The sequence below is a fragment of the Zootoca vivipara genome, chromosome 6 (genome assembly GCF_963506605.1).
Source record: "Zootoca vivipara chromosome 6, rZooViv1.1, whole genome shotgun sequence".
Classification (NCBI taxonomy): Eukaryota; Metazoa; Chordata; class Lepidosauria; order Squamata; family Lacertidae; genus Zootoca; species Zootoca vivipara.
Genome location: NC_083281.1, coordinates 56,067,175 through 56,090,214, shown reverse-complemented (window position 1 = coordinate 56,090,214; position 23,040 = coordinate 56,067,175). Strand labels below are relative to the sequence as shown.

The 23,040-nt window shown below is 45.4% G+C and overlaps 1 protein-coding gene across 1 annotated transcript; it reads left to right on the top strand.

Annotated features, from left to right (window-relative positions):
• Window positions 1-3,106: 3,106 nt before the first annotated feature.
• NRN1L (neuritin 1 like) lies at window positions 3,107-11,200 on the top strand. Its single transcript, XM_035118774.2, has 3 exons — window positions 3,107-3,191; window positions 9,377-9,548; window positions 10,669-11,200. Exons 1-3 carry the CDS (start codon window positions 3,107-3,109, stop codon window positions 10,952-10,954), a joined length of 543 nt encoding a protein of 180 aa, XP_034974665.2. The 3' UTR covers window positions 10,955-11,200.
• Window positions 11,201-23,040: the final 11,840 nt, after the last annotated feature.

Below are 23,040 nucleotides of genomic sequence, written 5' to 3'. Positions count from 1 at the left end.
GTGAGTGACCCCAATGTGCCCTCAGTTGAGGTGATGTATCTGTGGATGGGGGGGGGGGGAGGCAACAATTCCAGCAAGAGACAAAAGTCTGATTCTGACTGTATTGCAAAGTACGTTGCCTTCCACACGTCTAGACCTGTTAAAATTAATGAACATTACTGATGTTAGGGCTGTTTGTTTCAGTGCATCTACCCTGTGTAAAAGTTAGTTAATTACAATCCTTTGTTTGTTCCTCTAGCCTAGCATTATCATTAGGGGAAAGGCTGTAGCTCAGTGATTAGAGCATCTGCTTTGCATCCAGAAGGTCTCAGGCTGACTCCTTGGCATCCCCAGGTGGGGCTGAAAGAGACCTCAGAGTGTAACCCCGAGTGTAGTCCAGGGGTTCCCAAGCTGGTCCATGTATTCAAACTTCATTCAGGTAGTCTGCAGCATTATCTTTAATCATGTTTTATTGATTCTTTGTTTCTTATATTGTATTACCATCTGAATTCCATGGAATGCAAATTGTAATGCAATAAAATGCAATATAAGAAAGAAGCGATAAAAATACAATAAAAGATCACAAAGCACCTAGCACAGCACATTATAGTTGCTACAATTGTCAGAAAAAACCCTTAAGTGGTCTGCCAAGGTCCTCAGCAATTTTCAGGTAGTCCATGTGGGGAATAGATTGGGAATCCCTGGTGCACAAAATTCTGAGTTAGATGGACTGATGGTCTTACTTGGAATACATGAAGCTGCCATATTATGATGTGCTATTTTTGTTCCATCCTTTCTTCCCATTTCATCAGCATCACCCAGGAGACCTCATGGACTGAGCAAGGGTTTGAACCCTGATCTCCTGGCTTCCAGTCTGTTAATTTAGCTGCTTTGTTGTGTATTCTGGTAGCTGATCTTCAGGATCCCAGGCTGGTTGTCTGTTCTACCTGACCCTTTTAGCTGGAGATCTGCTAAGGGACTGAACACCAGGCCTTCAGCATGCAAAGCTGAACATCTGTTGTACTGTAGTTGATTATTTGAAATAATCAGAAATAGTTAGCAAAAGCTGGCATAACCATTCATGGAATACTTCACACCTTGTTTTGGTTATGCTCTTAGGCTGTGATCCTATAGACATTTACCTGAGTTCAACAGTACTTACTTCTGAGTATATATGCCTAGTTGTGTGCTGTCAATCTGTCTTCTGGCCCTGCCATAGTGGCACTCTGGTTTTTGCCCAGCCTGGCGTGTGGCAGTATCAGTTTGGAAAGGACAAGAATGAATGAGGATTTGCAGTGCAGCTGATATTTGAGACTGAGTACACTCTTGTTCTGCCCCCTCCCCAACGTCAGGGCAATGTTCCCAGTGACCAACTGGCAGTGAGGCAATTAGGAAGCTTTACAAATCTGTGATTTGTTGACTCACCTTGTTCCAGTTGGTTAATATGTGGGCATATAACACATAACACTTGTCCTGAAAGACCTACATTGGCTCCCAGTACGTTTCCGAGCACAATTCAAAGTGTTGGTGGTGCTGATCTTTAAAGCCCTAAACAGCCTCGGCCCAGTATATCTGAAGGAGTGTCTCCACCCCCATCATCCAGCCCGGACATTGAGATCCAGCACCGAGGGCCTTCTGGCGGTTCCCACACTGTGAGAAGTGAGTTTACAGGGAACCAGGCAGAGGGCCTTCTTGGTAGTGGCGCCCACCCTGTGGAACGCCCTCCCATCAGATGTTAAGGAGATGTGTAATTATATAACATTTAGGAAACATCTGAAGGCAGCCCTGTATAGGGAAGCTTTTTAAGGTTTAATGTTTTCCTATGTGTAAGCCGCCCAGAGTGGCTGGGGCAACCCAGTCAGATGGGCAGGTTACAAATAATAAATTAGTAGTAGTAGTAGTAGTACACAGTGGAAGGGCGAGAAATTTGCTTGGCATTTTCACGTGAATCTACTTAATTCACACTTTCTGAAATAATACTCAAACTGCAGCGTAGCCATCCTTCTAAAATTGCACTTCTCCAAATTTTGTGATGCAGCCCTCCAGCCAAGTAGTGTCCACAGAAATCTATATTCTAGAGTAAAATGTGCATAAAATCTATAACCGAGTGAAAAACAAATACAAATGGGATAATTGCTTGCAAAAACATGTTTCTAGGGGAAATTGTATATACACAAATCAGGATAATGTGCACTAAAACACTGGTGACTTTTCATGAGGGCTTAAACAAAATTCACAAATTGATGTCGAAGTACGGGGAGTTGAATTTAAGATTAGGAAAAAAGGGAGAAAATAAGAGAAACAATAGATCTGTCCACCTCTATCTACACCTCAAATATCTTTCTCTCTGTAAGAGAGAGTGAGAGTGAGAGAGAGAGAGAGAGAGAGAGAGAGTATACACACCAGATTTAAATGTCATGGTTCCCTCTGAAGAATCCTGGGAACTGTAGTTTTGGTGAGAGCACAGAAAATTCCAAGGTTGAGATACCTAGCCTCTCTCCTCCCAGAAGTTAAAAATTCAGTGCTCTCTCAGGAGAGGAGATGACAATTAAATCAGTGTTAAGTCTGTGGTGTAGCTATGCCATAAGTGTGTGTGTGTTAGAGAAGGAGTATTCTGTAGTTCCATCCTCCCTTTTTTAAAAAGACGTTTTAATATTACGCTCATGAGCATCGAGTATGTATCTATTCTATTATGGGGCCACTGGGTCATCTTTTCTTTCATTATTCCTCCTAATAAGATCTGGACAAGCCGTGAAGGAGCTCTCTCAGCCCTTTATAGAGTCAGCAGCCTCTGAGATATCTAAAAAGGGATTTTTCTTCCAAGTGTTGCTCAGGAACTGGTATTAATAAATAGGTGGCAACAAAGAAAGAAGCAGACATGAATGCAATCTCAGCAACAATTGCCTTCTTCCACCTTTGGCTACTTTCATTTTTTCTGCCCCCCTTTCTATGCTTGTCTCTTGATTGGAAAGGGACCTATATTTTAAGGGGGGGTGGAATTTGTACAGCTTTCTCCTTTTTCCTGTTGCCCACAGAGGGGTCCCATCTCTTTCTCTGCTATCCGTACGCTTCAGACCACAAAGGTAACACACACTTCAAGCTCATCCTCCCTTTCCATATAAAATTAATGTGGTACAATGTTAAGGAACCATCATCTTTGGGATTTGCTGTGCAGACAGACACCCTAGAAGTCAGTGCATGGTCCATAGAAGGTAAGCCCATCTAGAAGAAGATGCTCATGCACTGCACTATACCAACAAGTTTTAAAACAGGGGATGGGGAGCCTGTGGCTCTCCAGATGTTGTTGGACTCTAGTTCCCATCATCCCATTACCATTCCATTACCCACTGGGGTTAATGGCAAGTGGAATCCAACAGCGCCTGGAGGGCCACAGGCTCCCCATTCTACAAGCTGACATTGTTTGTGGGGTGTGTGTGTGTGAGAGAGAGAGTGAGTGAGTGAGTGAGAGAGAGATGGAATATTTATTCAGCAGTGTTGACTGTAGGGGCCTTCTGACCCTGTGATTCTGGGACAGGGGTGGGCAACCTGTGGCCCTCTATATATTGCACCACTACCATCATCCCTGACCAGAGGTCATGCTAGCTCGCTGGGTCTTGCAGGAGGTGGAGTCTCAATAATCTCTGGAAGGCCATGGATTTCCCATCCCTGGTGTCAGTTGAGAAGAGCCAGGTCCTCTCTAGAAGAATTCAGGGCATTTATTATGGATGGATGATTGCTCAAGCAGAAGTTCTCATTGCTGTGAAGCATATTAAAGATGCAATTTGTTTAAAAAAGATTTCTTCAGAAAGTTGCAACGAACAGCAATTCCTGGTGGATTGAAGTGTTTGGTAGACATTTTTGTGGCTTCAGGAAGCTGCAGCCGCTCATCCTGATTGAAATACACATTTGGGGAAATTATTGGATAAAACACAATGTTTGGGGAAGTTAAATGGCAGAATTCAGCCATTAAGTACCAGAACATTTGGGTATGGAAACATGGAGTATTCCTTCATGTAAAGTGCTTTCTTTGGCTGGATTTGGTATAGTTCTAAATTCCTGTTGTGTATTTGTATACCCACAGAATGTTCTATGGATGGCATCTCCCGCCCTCCATACCCCACAGCAAACTTTTCTTTGGATGCTAATGGTGGGGAGGGAGTTCATTTTCTTTAATCTCCCCCCCCCCACTAGGGGTTGGAGCAGTATGTTTACATTTGCCATCTATACTTGTAGCACCAAGTTCAGATCCTTACATATTATTTCTCATATTGAACCTCTTCCTGATTTAGAGTGAGAAGCATGAATTAGCTGGTTTTATTACTGAATTTTAGTCACTGAAATTTGGCTTCCAGACTTGGTGCGAAAGGCTTAAATTGTGTCAAATGAGTCTCCTTTCCACCCCCAGATGCTTGCAGGACCAAGCATAATAATCCTTTACTAAATTTCAACCAGAATCCCAAGTTCTGTAACTGGAAATCCATTATGCATTTATGCCCATCTGTGTTATGTCTTTAAATATGCTCCTGTTGCTTTTTATTTTTATGCTTTATCCTGTTTACCATCCTTTTGGTTGATTCTAGACTTTGCTTGAAATTTTCTGGTACAGAATCCTGGTGCTAGAAATAGGTTTCAACAATAGACTGTTAATTAAAGCTAATGGATACAGCCTACCTTCATTCATTTCAATGAGATATTGACAGTAGATTGCCAAGTAAATAACAGTGCAGGCCTATACTCAAAAGTTAATCCTATGGGGCTTTTACCCAAGTATGTGGATATAGGATTTCAGCCTAAGTCCCAAAGTCAGTTGTCCTTTTCGTTGCTTGGAAAGCAGAAAACTTAGTCCACATAGTTTCAGTAGCAACTTGATACATATATGTGTTGGCATGTTACTTGAGTTTCACAGGAGATCCCAAAAGAGCCACCATCAGATGTTTTGATACCCAACATGAATAATCCTATGACAAGCCCCACTCTCTTTCTTTAATTAACATGGGCCACAACCTGCTTAGATGTTCCTCTGCACAACCATCATTGGTTTAAGTGGGACCCGTGCCCTTTCTCAGCTCCTGTTTGTCTATATGTGGCTCAATTGAGAGAATGTCACAGCAGACTCTGCCACAAATCAGATTTCTCTCCCCCCCCCACCCCCAAGTGGCACCCAAAATCTGCCGCCTAAACCAGCAGCTTCAACTTGCTTCAGGGCACTGCCCATCTGTGAGTTCAAAATAATTATTTTATTGCTTTGAATCGTATGGGCACTGGAATATTTAGGCTTTCAGTTCTTCACCGAGAAGAACAGTAGAAGTAGCTTATGGCACTGCGTTCTACCGTGAGGCCATTGAGCCTTCCAGCCAATGAGTCATAACCCAGTGGCAAACCACATGCTTTACAAGCAGAAGGTAGTTCTGTTACCTGAAAGACTTTGAACTAAAGATGCTTAGATTGAACTTGAGACCTTCTGCATTCACAGTACAGCATATTATCTAAACTCCCACCCCCCACATTTTTTTAAGTTACAAGCTTCATGCAAAGGTTGGGGGTGGAGGGGGAGAGAAAGCAGGATTAGAATTCAGATCTCTGCACTTCCTATCAACACAGCCACAAAAGAGGCTAAAACTAGGTGTTACCATTTATCATTATCATCATCATCATCATCTGCTGCTGTATTATGAAGGCTCAAGGGGTGGTATAAAGAAGAATTCCTGGATGCCAAGATCCAAGTTGGGGGCGAGTACTTTTTGATGAGAGAACCCCAGCAGAGATTTAAAATAACAAAAAATGCAGCAAAGTAAAGCATGGAAGTATAGGTTGTTAGACCTTTAAAACATGCCTTTCTGAGTTCCAAAATTTCCGTCTTCCCCCAGCATAGGAAAAGATCACACATTTGGTAAGTTTAAAATTGGTTTACTTACAGACTCTTCAAAGGTCGGGTTCATGTGCTTTTCCCATAAATCAGTCAGAAAAGTTGCACAGGCAGTAAGACTTACTGGTAGTTTAGTTCCAAGATGGTGGAAGTTAATAAATTATTGGTATAGGAACCCAAGAATGGCTTTTGAGAGCCATGCAGCTAATCTGGAACAACCATCTTGGCCTCTTCACATGCTGAGTTCATCCTGTAGACTGAAGAGGAACAAAGTCTTGATTACCTAGTCCCTCCCAAGATGAGTTAAGCCTGGCAGGACAGCTTACTCTGTGGTCTTAACCCCTTCATGCATTAATTAGACTTTAAAATGTTAGTTATATGAGGCTGCTTATCCCACATTTGACTAATCCCTAGAGTAGGGATGGGGAGAGGTATACCTAGGCTCCCTTGCGCCCTTGGCAGGGAGCTATATCAGTGCACACGCACCTGGTCCCTTGCACAATTGGCAAGGAGATGAATCAGTGCCTCTGAATCTGGCTGAGACCATGGAACAGAAACTTTAAAAGTTTGCTATTCGTCATCTTTCACGCTCCACCAGCTTCTTCCTCTGCAACCATTGGGGTTCGGAGTGTTCTGTTCCATCTCCGCTCCTCCTCCTTGCTTTGCCCTCTCATTCTGGGCAAGGGTATGGATAGGGCCCAGGGGCAGGCAAATGACAATTGACAGCAGCAAAGTGATGGGCTCACAGAGAGCATCTTGCCCAAGATCCCTAAAAATCTGGAGTGACACTGGTAGCTCTGTGCCAACCTCATGGATGTAGAGGTTAAAATGTCTTTAAATAAATAATTAGAGTCCTTGAGTTGCAATGTGACTTTCATTTGATTAATGCTAATCTCATGGTGGGACTATGGGCTCAAACTGACATATGGCTTGCCACCTGCGGGTGCTACAGACTTCCCATCCTGAATTGGCGGGTTGCCCTGGGTGACCAGCAAAGGTTGTTGCACAGCCTCTTGCAAGGTTACTCTACAGTAAACGTGCATGGCAAATGCCCTATCATCTGCATGCAGCCATAGCCACGGTGCCAATGTTCCCCTTAGTGGGGAGAGCACTATTGCACTCAGGTTCTGCTTTTGGGTTTCTCATAGGCATCTGGTTGGGCACTGGGAGATGAGCTGTTGGCCTGATCCAGCAGGCTCTTTTTATGTTTTAATGTGCAATCTGGGGAAGTTTGGATTCTTACAGCAGCTTCTTTTAAGAATCATGAGCATCTTGCATTTAAAACGATGGCACGGGTTACTAGCCCTTGAGGTTTCTATCATTCTGTACAAGTGATATAACATAGCATGTGAATTGCTTTTTGTCTGAAATATGCTCTTCACCTACATCCCTGTGCTTGGTCCCATCTTCTTGGGCAGCATGAGAAGATGTCTGGCTGCTGTTTGGCTAAGATGTGCCTGTAGTTGTTGCACTACTAGTGACATAGTGGTAATGGCAGGAGGGCAAGAATGTATGCAGGGCACTAGATCCCTGTTCTTTGATTATTGCAAATACAGCTTGGCTTGCTTCTTTTTCTGGCTTTTCGGGCTTCATGAGGCATGGCCCCCACACTCCTGAGCATAACTCAACATCTTAAGGACTAGAAACTTCTTCTGTTGTTGTTAAACTGAAAGTGGAGATCCTTGGGGTGCTGAACCTTCTACTGATTTTCTGCACTTTGCCCAAAACAACTGTTCCCTGTCCTTTAACCTACTGCCCTTCTATAGGCAGATAGCACACTCCTAGTACTTGCACACAAACAAAAAGATAAAGTTCTGAATAATTATCAGGGTGGTTTAACAATCGCCCCCTCTTCCCAAGGAAGTCTGGGAATTATAGCTCTGTGAGGGGAATATATGTCTCCTAACCACTCTCAGCACCCTTAGCAAACTACAGTTCCCAGGATTCCTTTGGGGAAGCCACAACTGTTCAAAGTTGTATGATACTACAGTGGTACCTCTACTTACGAATTTAATGCGTTCCGAATGCACATTCGTAAGTTGAAAAAAATTGTAAGTCGAATCCCATAGGAATGCATTGGGAGAAAAAATTCGTAAGTCGAAGCAACCCTATCTAAAAATTTGTAAGTAGAAAAAAATCCTATCTAAACCGCATCCAAGATGGCGGACAGAGCTCCATTCGTAAGTAGAAATATTCGTAAGTAGAGTTATTCGTAAGTAGAGGTACCACTGTACTTAAAAATGTATAGTGCAGATGGGGACTGGAGGCCTTTCCCATTATGCCTGTTCCCATTATGTCTGCCTAGACCAGAGGTCATCTGAGTTGAGAGCAGTTTCAGTGATTGCTAATCAGCTTCTTGGGGGCACCTGTGCCGGTTCCGAGGGGAATCCCATCATCCTCAGCTTCATTGTTCAGATCTTCTGGCTGCTGCTTTTCCTGCCGGTGCGTTCAGAGGAGTGAGGCAGCCTACGGGTGTGTTTTGATCAGACTGAACTAGGCCAGCTCACTTAAGATATTAATCATTTTTCTACTTTGCGGACACCTAAACACCTTACTGTGTTTTCTCTGTCAGCCTTGAGTAGGTAAGTGTCTCCTAGCCAACATTGGTCCAAGTCAGCTTTAATGGAGGGTGTCTGTGTGAGTGCAGTCAGACTAGCATCTTAACAAGAGGTCCCAACGGCAGCAATGTCAGAATTACTGTGACTGCTGGTACTGGCACAGCACCTATATATATTTTAAACCAGTATATGGGTGCACTATGAGGGCTGTCTAGTGATTTAAAGAGGGGTTTCAAAAGCTGATTTGTCATCTGGCTTTGAATCAATTTGACCAGTCTAAAATTTAATTAGATTTGCCTGTTTTTCAGACTTTCCATATTTAGGAGGTTTTCTAAGATGAGCATTTGCTGACTATATTGTAAAGTTAACCAATCTTTGATATTACAGGTAGTTGTTAGCATTTTCTTATTCTTATTACAAGAACTCCTCTCTGACTTTAGTGTTATATGTAAAGTCCACAGGTGTGCACACCTAACATGACTAAAGTCTGCAAATTTGTTTTCTCACAGCAGGGGGGAAACCAATGAAACTGAGGGGCAGAATCCAAAAGAAAATGTCTAATTATTTTGCACTAAGGAACATGCCACCCTTTCCACTTGTTCCAAAAGTACATAGAAATATCGGGAAATGTTTTTAAAAGCCAGACAAAAATAAGGAGGAAATGCGTCGCAAGGGAGGGAGAAAGCCTGATGAGATGGAACAAGGTGGCTTCAGGGCAGGCATCCCCAAACTGCGGCCCTCCAGATGTTTTGGCCTACAACTCCCATGATCCCTAGCTAACAGGACCAGTGGTCGGGGAAGATGGGAATTGTAGTCCAAAACATCTGGAGGGCCGAAGTTTGGGGAGGCCTGCTTCAGGGTATGCTGAAGGCCACATGAACCGAAGTACGAGCCGTATGTGACCCTAGGGACACAGGTTGCTCATCTGTGTTGGGGATGATACAAGCTGAGTGTTGCTTGTTTCCCTCTGCAGTTCTGTCTGAGGAGCCGGTGAGTGTGGCCGGCAGTAAGTGCAACACCATCTACAAAGGTTTTGCTGAGTGCCTCATCAGCCTCGGGGACAGCATGGCTCAAAGTGCACAGCAGGAGCAGCAGCCGGATGACGATAGCATCCAGGAGCAGCAGGAGCTGGACGTCATCTGCAAGTGAGTACAGGGTCCTTCTCCCAAGTACCTGTAGATAGGAATGCCCATAGTGGGTCACGGCAGGCAGCTGCCTTATAGAACATAATACTATGGCCACATCTACACAATTCATTTAAAGCTGTATCATACCGCCTTTAAGAGTCATGGTGTCCCCCCCCCCCACAAAGAATCCTGGGAACGGTAGTTTGCTAAGGGTGCAGAGAGTTGATAGGAGACCCCTCTCAGAGCTACAATTCCCAGAGTTCCCTGGGAAGAGGGATGGATTGCTAAGCCGCTCTGGGAATTGTAGCTCTCTGAGGCTGGATGCCACACTGCAGCCACTTGATATCACAGCTAAGCTACGGCAGTGAGTATATAGAACCTCAGAGGAAGAGCACCAGTTACTGGGAAACAACAGCAGGAGACAACTGTTGCCCTCTTGTCCTGCTTGTGGGTTTCCCATAGGTTGCCTGCTGGACCAGGTAGGCCTTTGCTGTGACCCATGATGGCTCTTCTTATGTTCTTACATCTTTGCCTTGCTCTTTCTCCAAAGAGTTCATAGCACTGGACAAAGTCCCCTTCCCTTCCCTTCCCTGGCCACCCCCATTTTATTCTCAGAACATCCCTCTGAACTACATTGGGCTAAGAGAATGGGACTGATTTAGGATAAGAACATAAGAAGACCCCTGCTGGATCAGACCAAAGACCCATCTAGTTCAGCCAGCTAGATGCCCATTGGAAATATGCAACCCAATCAACATCATGGCTCAGTGGGGTTTGAATCTGGCTCCTCTCAGTCTTAGCCTGGCAGTCTAATCACTACCCCACACAGACTCTCAGTGGTTCTTAAAGATTGCTGCAGAGCGACCATAGTCATAGGGGCAGGTCTGTAGCCATCAGCTATGTGGTTAAGCCAACCAGGTGCCCAACAGCCAGGCTGGTCTGATGAGAGTTGTCATCTAGAACACTTGGAGTCTACCAGGTTGGCAAAGGCTGCCATTCACCATTCTGGCATGGGGATGATTTGGGTTGGAGGCCCACCGCTTTCCCACCCCAGGCCTAGCTGAAGCTTCCCTGCTGCTTCTGCTTCTGCTTTTGTGGGTGCCTTGCTTGCTCCTCATGTGGATTCCTCTTCTTGCAGGTCCTGGGACGACTTCCACACCTGTGCCACCCAGGTTCTGTCCAGGTGCCCCGAGGAGGCAGCGAAAATCTGGGAGTCGCTTCGGCAGGAGTCCCGGAAGATCCAGTTCCAAGGCAACCTTCACGACCTCTGCAGCTCACGGGCCCAGCTGGCCGGCAGTGGCAGGGCTTCAGATATGGATGAGACCAACAAGGAGACCTTGCGAGGGGAAGCCTGGCACCCTCGGCCCAGCTTTGTGGGCAGCCTGACTCTTGTGGCTCTCTTGGCTTTGGTGCCCTTTGCCTAGCCAGGGAGCAGTGGGAGGCCTCCCTCCCTCCTGTCCACCACAGTGCAGACCAGTGGCCCAGCACCGCTGCCTACCAGGGAAATTGGGATCAGGCCTGGCAGTCGGCAGCGGTGCTCAGCGTGTCCTGATGACGGGGGCACAAGGCCCTCTGGGTGGAAGAGGCAGGATGCCATGGCCTTGCCTGCCTTGTGTCTTGCCCTGCTCAAAGAGGCTGGGTTGGGCTAATGGTGCTCTTCCTGTCCCCGTGTGCCCTACTTTTACCAGCCGGCACTTTGCAGTAGCTCTGGTGCCCTGTCCTCCTGCCTATACTGCCCCTTGTGTCCGTCTCCATTGCTCCCCAGCCCTTCATGCTAGGAACATAGGAAGCTGCCTTGTACTATTGCCCACACTGACTGGCAGCAGCTCTCCGGGGTTTCAGCTAGGGAGTCTCCCTCAGCCCTCACTGGAGATGATCAGGATGGGACCTTGGACCTTCTGCATGCAAAGCAGATGCTCGCCCACTGAGCCATGGTCCTTCCCCATCCTGTACCACCCAAGAAACTTTCCCTAGGGGTAATATCTCAAAGCCGCCCCCTCCCTGCTTCCTTATTCCAGTAAGAAAGGCACCAGTACACCCAGCTGCTTACAGCATCCTTGCCGAGTGACTAGTGTCCCAGAGAGTGCCAAAGGTAGTGCGTGTGGATGTGAAATGACATCAGCACTCTTGTCCTAGCCTTCCCCCATCCTGCAGCACTCTATGTACCTGATCGAGTGGGAGCACAGCTGTCGCCGGTGAGCTTGGACACCTTAGGGATCTATACTGGCTGCAGGTGGGTGCTACAGTATATTTATTTGGCAATTATATAATTCTCTGCCCTAGAAGTTCAAGTCCTCCAGGTTACCCTTTGCATGGATAACAGCAGTCACTTAAGTTCCGTCTGCTGTCCACTTCTCTGCAGGGTTTTTGACATCTTATGCCTCCAACGTACAGCATTTCCCCATGGGTAGGTCATTTCCCAGTCAAATGCCCTTCCAGACATGCTTTCCACCCACCAGGATCAGCTGGCAGGGGAGCTGGTTTGGACCTGATGATAAATGGAGCACCCTCCATCCACTCTTTTGCCAGTGAGAGGGGGTCTGTGGCAGCCTTCCTCAACCTGGTGCTCTCCAGATGTTTAGGGGTAACGATGCCATCAGCCCTGATGGGAGTTGTGGTCCAAAACAGCCGGAGGTCACCAGGTTGGGGAAGGGGTGGTATATGCTCTTGCCATTCACAAGGTCATATCCTGAATATACTTCTGCACTATTCTTTTCCTTGTGGAGATGGGCTTTTTGGAGGTAGGCGTGTTTTGTCCCATTTGGCTGGAGAGCACTTTCCTAAAGGGGGTGTCCAGGGCTGCCTTGCCTGTGCAGCCCAGTCTCAGTTCAGAGGTCCCCTCTGTTCCCAGCAGACAGGTATCTGTTGGCCAAGACGTGGAACAACAAACGTGTAAGCAGTGGAAGTCCTGGGCCTCCCTTTTTGCTGGTGTCAGCTGTTCAAATGTATCTATATATTTATATTAAAAGTCACTTTTACATTTCTCTTGCCTTGTCCTGTGTGGTGGCTTTTGCTGTTCCTGCAGGGTGTTGCTGCCGGGAGCATTTCTGCCTGTCATGTCTTGTGATCAAGATCGCACTTAACTTGGAAGAAGTCAGCGTTTTGGGGTAAATGAGCTCAGAGAACTGCAACATAAGGGGATCCCACGCCTCCTGGAGTGAGAGCTGTCTTCCTTGGCCTTTTTTTTAATATATATACATTTTTGTTACAAGGATATCAAACCTCCAAAAGTTTTTATTGTTCAGGCACACCATCCTCTTTATATATGCTAATAGCAATCTTGCTTCTGAGTGCCAGTCCTTTATAAAGTACACGGCTTCTTCCCAAGAATCCTGGGAACCATGGTGTACCCCTCACAGTTTACCTACAATTCCCAGAGCCCTTTAACAAACTCCAGTGCCCAGGGTTGTTGGAGCCAGGTCTGTGCTTTAACTCTGTGGTGTGTCTGCAGCTATAGGACACTGGATATATACATTCTGGTGTTGGATGTGGGGAGTGGGAGGGGAGGAGAGAGGGTGTGCTAACTGGCACATGTTTCCCCCCATTAAGGGTATTAACAGCTTTGCTTGGATTTCAGCTCTGTGTTCCCAGCGCTGCTTGCCCATAATGTAATTAATCTGCCTTTTTGCTTAAAGCCTCTCCTGAGCCCTCGACACCCACCTCTGTTTCCAGCCCAATTAAGCCCTTCCATAGCGTGGCTGCAGTTCTCATACATATCCTGGCACCCTCTACACATTTGCCACGTGCCCAGGCCATACAGGTACAATGGCTGCTTCCAAACTTGGGGCAAACATCCGCCACTATGGCACAGATCTTGCTCGTTATTCAGTTTTCAAATGTCTCTTTCTTTCATTATTTTTCTTGAATGGGCCAAATCCTATCTGGATTGGACAGTCAGCTTCTGCTCAGGCCAGATCCTCTAAACTACTTTAATCACTTGAGGCACAGATTCTGTACGGGAAGTTGTTGCTGTTTTACTCCCCTGGGAACTTTCTCCTGCGATGATACCGAAAGATGGTTGGGCTATGTTGAGGAGGTGGGAAACAGAAGTTAAACGTTATGGTTAGAATGATGGAGGAAACTTCAGTCCACGTAAGACACTTCCACTACTTGGTTCCTGCATTTCAGGTTTCGAGCAAAGATACGGGACTGTGCACTGAAATAAAGTCCAGAAGCCCATGACAGAAGAGGAGAAAGGTATGCATGGCAGTGAATAGAGGAAAGTTTTTCTCCCTCTCCCATAATGCTAGAACTTATGGACATCAAATGAAGCTGAAGATTAAGGCAGACAAAAGACAGGAGCAGCACATAGTTAAACTGGAAATGGCTCCTATACAGGAAGCAACGTTGGCCACCAATGTAATTGGTGTGGGTGACTTTAAAAAAAGATTAGGCATATTAATGTCAATGGCTATCGGCTACTAGCCTTGATGATTATGTTTTACCACCACTGTCGGAGGCAAGGTGCCTGTGATTGTCAGTGGCTGGACAATCACAAGTGAGGAAAGTGCTGTTGCATTTTGTCCTGCTTTCGGCTTTCCCAGAGGCATCAGATTGGTCAGGGCAAGAACAGGATGCAGGACTAGATGGGCCTTTGGCCTGATCCAGCAGGGCTCTTATATTCTGCTAGATAAATGGGTTGCATAACGTCAAGGCTCCAAAGCTTCATCCCTGTGCTTTCCACAATGCTGGTTGAAGGTTTTTAAGAGCTGCAGTGGTTGCTGAGTTGTAGCAGGAGTGTGCCAATGCAGTGCTGTGCTCTGACACTTGTCAAGGTGTTCTGTGTGCCAGAAGCGGTTTAGTCATGCTGGCTACATGACCCGGAAATGCTGCAGACAAATGCCGGCTCCTTCAGCCTGAAAGCGGGGATGAGCACCGTTCCCCATAGTCTAATTCAACTGGACTTAACTGTCCAGGGGTCCTTTACCTTTCCCTGGTACTCAGGGATAGGTGGGGAGTGACCTGGGGGGTGGTTGTTGGCCTGTACAAAGCAGCCCTAAATCTTTGCTTTCATTAGCCTGTGCTTCTTGTACCTGAACATGACAGAAATCTGGGCTTGCGAGCTGCTGTCTCTGGGGCAATGAGCTCAGCATTTTCTGAAAGGCACAAACAAGAGTCTGGTGCCTCCAGAGAGCCTCTGCCCCCCAAGGCCCCCTGCTTATTTCCATTCCACGCTCTGTGCTGGCACGCTTCAGGGAGAAATGGTCTCTTCCCTGTTAAGGCCTAATATAGCAGCAGGTGTGCACTGGGACAAGCAGGGGAGGAAAGATGCTCTGTTCACCCATTGAATGGAAAAATGGGCTAAGGCAGGTAAAGTGTCTTCTTCTAATCTCCTATGCACCTTCACCAGGTACACCACTTGAAATTCCACACTCTACAGTACTTAAATCCTGCAGCAATTTCTCCAGGTCCTTTGATGCAAACTAGATGCTGGAAGCTGCTTTATACCTGAGCAGACTATTCATCCATCTAGCCCTGTATTGTTTAGTCTGACTGACAGTAGCTGTCCAGGATCTCAGATAGCAGCTCTCCTCATTTCCTGCTAGGGATGTTTGAGTATTCCAATGGAAATGGGAAGGCAAATTGCCAGTTCCCCTTACCCCAAATTCCCCTTATCTGTTCCATGTCCAGAACAGGACTCCGGCGAATGGGAATCTAGAAGCATAAAACACACCCTGGTTCAGTGCAGCAATCTAGGTAAAAAATTATCAAACAAAACCAGCAACAATTAAAAACCCAACACAACATCTTTAAGCGGATCTAGATATCAGGTCTAACTTATTTAACAGTAAATAAAAATTAAGGCTCATGGGCAGCTGGTTGGCCACTGCGAGAACAGAGTGCTGAACTAGATGGGCCTGAGCCTGATACAGCAGCGCTCTCTTAAAATCAGAGAGAAAGAGGAGCCAAACTGGATGAAGTACCACAAATGTGGGGCTACCACTGAAAATACCTTATCACTTGTGCATCATCTGACTTTGATTGTACAAGCAAGACCTCTGCAACCGTCCTTAAGGCCCAGGCATAGGTTGCTATATGCCCAGACAAACAGGGACATTGTCTTGGTATCACAATCATGCTAGACCAAATTAGAGGGGGAAAGCAACTTTTGATTGAGGTGCTTGATTCTTTTTCTTCCACATTCCACTGTCTTGCACCCACCTTTCCCCCAAGCTGCATACAAGGCACTGAGATGTAAAGAAACCAAGTGCAGAGACCAGGAGATACATAGCAATAACAAGATGATCTGGTTATTTTAAGGGTCCTCCCTTTGCAGCCAGGATCAAATGTACATCGTAAGCTTTTACGTTTACTTTTAAACTGCCTTTTCGGTCAGGGGAGGGAGCACACAAAGTCGTACTGATCCAAAATCCACAATTGATGTGATGAAATCTGTTGAGAAGGGGGAAAGGCCAAAATCAAGCAATTTGACCAACAAATTTTTAAACTGCCCTGTGTGTAGCAAGGGAGGTGGGACAAGAAGAGGGCTGCCCTTTGTAAATGTGCACATTCAGCAGTTCTCTGCAAGGTCCCTCAGCATTTAAAAGCAGCCAGCAGGGCAGATAATCTGCCTGGTCTTCATTTAAAATTTCGACAAGCCTGTGTTTAAGGGTGAATTAGTGCTGGATATCTGCAGGATTCAGCTAAGAGGATAAGCCAGGCTGATAGTATGTGTGAACAACAGAGGATACCCAGCTCAGCCTGAGTAGTTACCGTACTAGATGAATCACTTATCCAGGGCACACTCTAGATCACTTAACATGAATTAACCACCAGTTTATGCATAGTCAAACATTTATGTGGTTTTGCTGGATTTTTTTTAAAAAATATTTCTATATGCCAGAGCCAGCCCTTACACTAGGCAGAATGGAATGACTCCTTCAGGTTGCAGATGCTGGGGAGACAGCAGTAGCATCCCTCTGAGCCTCCCAGCCATTACCCTCTGACGGAGGACAGAGCTGTGTATGCCATACAGTCTGTCCTGGCCCTCCTAAATTAGCCTCCTGCCCTCAGGTGCAATGGGAGATATTACCCTGTCCTCAGTATTGAAGAAAGTTTCAGCTTATGCCTTAATAAATGTGTTAGGTACTTTTTGATGCAACAGCCTAACGTGTCTCTGGAAGTTACAACTGTATACTGCTGCATTACAAAGCTGGCAGATATGTTTATGATGCTGGGTGGAACTAAAGACTTGGTTATCAGAAAATTATACCTGTATCCAAAACTGACAGGTATGCATTTTGTGTCAAAAACCTTTTTCCTCTGATTGGAAAACAGAAAATATTATCTATCTTGACATAGCAGGTGGAGGTTTCTAATGCTACACAGGCCCTAGGAAACACTGGTGACTTCTCAGGTGCCTGAATTTTGTTCTGATAAATTTCTGGACTATATTGGTAATGCTTTGAGTGTGTAAACAGAAAAGTGTTTTACATTTATTATTGTTGTTGTTATTTTTAGACTGGGATCCAAAATCCCAGGAGTTGAACTACTGCTAGAGACCAATTAGCTGACCCTGTTTTCACCTATAATAGACAAACCAAATTTTCTTTTGGAGCTGTGACAACCTACACAAACTGTACTCTCTGCCAGGGCAGTCTCGAGCAGGTCGCGCGCCCTGGTGCTGAGGGGCAGAGATCGCTCCGGCGCCCCCGCCCTCGCAGGGCGCAGCATGGTTTCCACGCGGCTTTGCTGCGCGGCGCCCTGCCTACTGGCGCAGCGCCCTGACGCACCACGCCACTGGGGGTCTACCTAGAGCCGGCCCTGCTCTCTGCTGCTTGTTCATCGACCTGTTTGGCTGCACTCTCTGCATCCCCATCAGTCACTATTCATAGGTGAACTAAGAGCCCTCTCACATTAGCTGTTCTTGTTTTATTTCATTTGGGTTTGATTTTATATTGACATAGTGAGAATGCACTGCGTAGGAGGTAAGAGGGACTGTGCTGGGAAGAGGCTGCGGCTGGGTGTGGACAATGCATCCTGCCCCTAGATGGTGCTTGATTGAACAATACAAAGAAATATGTACCTAGTGCACTGAATACCAACTACACTTTGGAAGGAAGAAGTTGGGAATCCATAAAGGCAGCAAGATGGAACAAATACAAGGTTTTCTCCAACATTCAGATAGCAAGCAAGCAAGCAAGCAGCTAACCAAACTATCATTGTTAGAAACTTGCTAACAAGGGCTAAGAAAGGGCAGCTCAGGCACATGGAAGCACGACTCCTCTGATAACAGTCCAGCCCTATGTGTATACGAATATTCTAAATTACATACTTCTGTGCTCAGTGGGGCTTGCTCCCAGCTAAGTTGCATAGGATTACAGTCCTAATTGTAGATTTGGGAAGCACCTCAACTGTCATTGAGTCAGTGGTGACTGGTGCCCATTGAGACTGGAGAGGCAGAAGGCACCAGATACAGTGACAGACAGAGCCAAGTACTTCCACCATCCTCTTCTCTGCTGAGGAATCTGACATCCAGTGTCATCCCTAGACAATATGTAACTAAGAAAACAGGCAAGTGGGAGCAAACTGGGGTTAGTGGGGCAATGCCCCATTTATCCTAGTGGACCACCCATCACTGCATCTAGTCCAATTTGTTGCTGGTGTAGGAGAGCCACTACCAGGGATAGAGAAGGAGAGCCACTACTGGGGATAGAGGAGAGCCACTACTGGGGATAGAGTAGGAGAGCCACTACCGGGGAGAGGTCCTGTGATATGAGCCCTACCTGTTCCTGGACTGACTATTCCAGAGGTGGGCAGAAGGTACATCAGGTTTTGCTTGTAGATCTCTGGGTGATTTGCAACAGACTACTATAGCAAGGGTTTCTGAGTCTCAGTTGCTGCTAACAAAATTGTTCTCAACAAAATGACTTTCCCCACTTAAATTAGGTGGTTGAAATTAAAAGGTGTGTGAGTAACCAGGAATAGACTGCTGTGTAAATTGACCGTGGTTTGTAGCCAACTTTTAGTTAGAGTAGACACATTAACATTAATAAATGTAAGTTAGCGGGCACAATGACTACAATCTTGTGAGCTCAATTCAGTTTCGATACTGGGGAAAAACTTCTAGGCTCAGACACAGAGATACTCCTGTTCTTTAATTTGATTGTGTGTGCACGCATGCATGCATGACTCTGGCTGACAGACCTCTGGTCTTCTCTCATGGAAGCATGTGCTCTTCCACTGAGCTTTGGCCTTTCTGCTATCAGACACAAATTCAAGCTGCAAGTTCTCCATCCTTAACTAAAAGCATGAAAGCCATCCATTTGCCCTTGATCTTAAATTAGATCTGCCAAATCTGAAGTCTGCCCATCTCTGGACTATTGCCAGTCTTAGCCACTTCTCATGCCCTGTCCACCTGTGGCCAGGACAGAATAGTTCACACTGACTAGCAGAATTAGCACAGGAGGAAACTTCAGGGCAAGGCTGTTGTGGTGCTCAAGCAGGATTTTGTGTTCAAGCCTGTTTGCTTTGGCCTGTGCCACTCAGAGTAATCCCCATATTGCCCAGTCAACTATGTGGACTAGCACAGGTTTGAACAGCCCCCTTGCGGCTTGTGGGAAATACTATTCTCCACTCTCTCATTTTCTGCTGACACTTAGACTGTGTGCATAGTGTATTTTTAAAGCACACTTTGAACACATTCTTTACCTCAAATAATTCTGGGCACTGTGGTGTGTTGAGGATTGCTGGGAACTGTAATTCTGTGAGGGGTAAGCTTCAGCACCCATAATTCTTTGAGGGAAAGAATGCATTTCAAATGTGCTTTAAAGGTATAGTGAGGACATCCTCCATCTGAAATTACCCTTCTAGAGAGACCACCAGGGGGTGGAAGAGAGTGTGGATGAGGCAACAGGGCTAAGAGGGCAGAAAAAGCAATACAGTATAGACAAAGAGTCTCAAGCTTAGGAAACTCCCAGCCTGGATTTAGCTTCCATTCTCAGCCATCATTTGTTACCTGTGTGCGCACACACAAATGAATCCACCCAATAGAGACTCTTGAATGCATTCTCTTGTCTCCCAGTTGCAGGTGAGACTCAGGCTGCAATTTGTACAGCTATTTGAAAGCTAGTTTGAATGGAAAAAAGATGTTTAAATATACCTTTCCCAAAAAACCAGAAGTATTTTTTGCTAGGATTGATGGGAGAGGAAATTGCAAAGGGAGATCAGACTATTTATGTATGCAATGGGGACTTTATTAGCCCCAAAGTGGAAATTACAGGAGATACCCATGATTGAGGAGTGGCAAATGAAGATGATGGACTATGTTATGCTGAACTGGCAAAGCTGACCTATGGGATCCGAAAGCAGGGCGAGACAAAGTTCCAGAGAGAGTGGAGTAAATTTATTGACTATATTAAGATGAACTGTATAAGTTTGAAGACACTTGCGGGACTGAAATAAATCCTACGAAGTGAATTTGATTTAAAAGAGGAAACTGTGAGATTCAGATTGAGAGACAAATCTGAATGACGGGAGGGAGGGAAGTCACAAGCTCGGCAGAGCGAATGGTACTGATAAGGGAGAATATATGTTGGAATGTAATTTGTTTTGTTTATTGGAAAATTTAATAAAAATTATTTTTAAAAAAATGAATTGGTGGGTGATTGATTCCTCCATCACAAAAAATGGGCACAGCACATCCTGTGGATAGCAAACACCCCTCTTGTCCATTACAAAACTCTCCAGCGACCTACTTTACCCTCCCTGCCTTTGTTCTTAATTCCTAGAAATGGCTGCTCTCCAGATTTTGCCCATCAAGGCAAATTAATTGGAGTCAATCCTAATTTGCTCTCTGCTGTTCTTTGGCCAGAAGATTAAATGCTTTGCAGACATTATCCTCCTCCTCCTCCTCTCTCTTTGCTAAGGGACAAACCTCCCTGAATTGGGAGGGACAGGCGGGTGGGGGGAAAGGATAAGAGAAGGGAGAGTTAAAAGGAGATGATGTTTAAATTCACTCTTTGTAATTGTGAAGCGGGGGTGGGGAGAAGATGCTGCGCTGCAGCCATTGTTGAGAAGCCGGGCACCAGATGGTGAGACTATTCTGGGCAGCTGTGTGACAGTAGCAGGCACACGTAGAGTAGAGCTGTGGGGGCCAAGACCATTCCTATGACAGTGCCCTCTTAAGATCATGCTGGAATATTGTTGATCCCTACAGGGCCTGCATTGAGAGGATATAGTTGAGAGTGGTATGGTTCTCTGTGTGAAAAATTACATCCTCTCTCACTTTAGCATACTGGGGCCACATCCATACCATACATTTAAAGCACTATTAAGGTAAAAGGTAAAGGGACCCCTGACCATTAGGTCCAGTCGTGACCGACTCTGGGGTTGCGCGCTCATCTCGCATTATTGGCCGAGGGAGCCGGCGTATAGCTTCCAGGTCATGTGGCCAGCATGACAAAGCCGCTTCTGGCAAACCAGAGCAACACATGGAAACGCCATTTACCTTCCCACTATAGCAGTTCCTATTTATCTACTTGCATTTTGATGTGCTTTCGAACTGCTAGGTTGGCAGGAGCTGGGACTGAGCAACGGGAGCTCACCCTGTCACAGGGATTCGAACCGCCGACCTTCTGATCGGCAAGCCCTAGGCTCAGTGGTTTAGCCCACAGCGCCACCTGGGTCCCACAAAGCACTATTATACCACTTTAAACAGTCATGACTTTCCCCAAAGAATCATGGGAACTGTAGTTTGTTAAGGGTGCTGAGAGCTGTTAGGAGACTCCCATTCTCACAGGGCTACATACAATTCCTAGTGTGGTTTAACAACCAACTCAAGGAACTCTGTGAAACTGCAGTACATCACACATTTTTTTTTGTTCAACAACAACAACAATAACAACACAGAGGTCTTGTACAAAGAGTCCAAGATCAGAGCAGGTGTTGTTACAAGGTGGAATCACTGCTTGGCCAACACCATCTTAGGCAATATTTGAATCTTTATGAATCCCTTGAGCCAACCAAGGAGAGGCCTACTCTGTTTTGTCCTGTAATAGTTACCAGGTAATTCATTCTCAAAGGGCTAGGACTTCCTGCAATTAGTTTCCTGCAATGTCCCTGGATGTGTTACCTCAAAGCGAAAAAAGAACCTTCTTTCTCAGGACACTGGGGAGAAAAAGGAATGGGATGTTATGGTTACACCGCCATAGGTCCTATCATCAGCATAGTTTCTGGCATTTCAGTTTGGTAAATAACAAGCTTTTTTTCAAAACCAGATGTACTTCCCTCCATCATGTCATATGATTTTAGCAAGTCGTAATCCAGGAAAACCTCCAAGAAGCGGTAGTTTCTCATATGATTCATATATCTCTTTATAGTAGGGGTAGTTCCTACTTTTGAATACCAGTCCCTGGTAAAATAGGATTCCTATTTTGTTTTTAGGAGAGAAACTGTGTGAATGTACATTTGTGTACGTGTATGTGCATATGAATTCTAGGAACTATAGTTTGTTAAGGCTGCTGGCAATAGTTCTATGAGGGGCAAACTGCAGTTCCCAGTATTCTGGGGGCTTTAAATGTATCGTGTGCATGGAGGTTTTATATAAAACATACCAGCAAGCAGTAGGTTGCAGATTGGTGAGGGGCCGCAGCTGATCTAGAGTCATCTTTCCTCACAAGCACAGACATTCTGGTTGCAGGTCTGATCCTAACTCAATGTAAGCACACCACTCAAGCTTTTGATTTCAACGTGCTTTGGTGCACCTAACTCTGTAGGGGATCAAGCTGCTATTTCCTCAAGCTGTTACCAAAATAAGCTCAGTTCTAGAAGACCCCTACCCCCATTCAGTGTGAAGCTGGATTTAAATAGAATTAACTGAACATGAATCCATTCCTTTTGGCCTTCATCCAGATTTGAAGATACTGATAGTGGCCTTTTTTGCACTCTGAGAAGGGCACCTTCTTTGCTGCATGTTCTCCTTGCCCCAGGCATCTGGCAAAATCAGGTGCCTCATGTAGCTTGTCTTTGTTACTGGCAGAGAACTAAGTTTTGGTGAGGGACAGCAGCTCCACTTGTATTATGTCAGTAATTAAAATACAGAATACTAGCAGCTTCATATGTGGTGTTACTCTGGAATTCTAAAACACATGCTCACTGGACAACAGTCATTCATTCCCCTTACCTTGGGATTCCCTGGAATAATAGTTTGTGACTAAGTGTTTGGGCACTTCCAGAGTTTTGCTATTTCGGGGTGGGATTCATTCACATATTGGTAAATTCAGGTCACATAATTAAAACTGATTTGTAGCTCTTGCATAATGTATTCACTCCCCTAATTTGATTTTTTTGTGACAAGGAAAGTGATGGGGAAATGCCCTGGGAAATTTGGGGTAACGTTTGCTTGACACAGTATCGTCTAACCTCCCTGCAAACTTTGTGCGAATAAAGGGGGGGGGAACTGATTTTCCAAATGAGTTTTCAAAAACTGAAAAATACCCACACACTATTTGTTTGACATAAGTTTTTAAAACTAGCCATTTTATAAATGCAGACAACAAAATATCTCTGC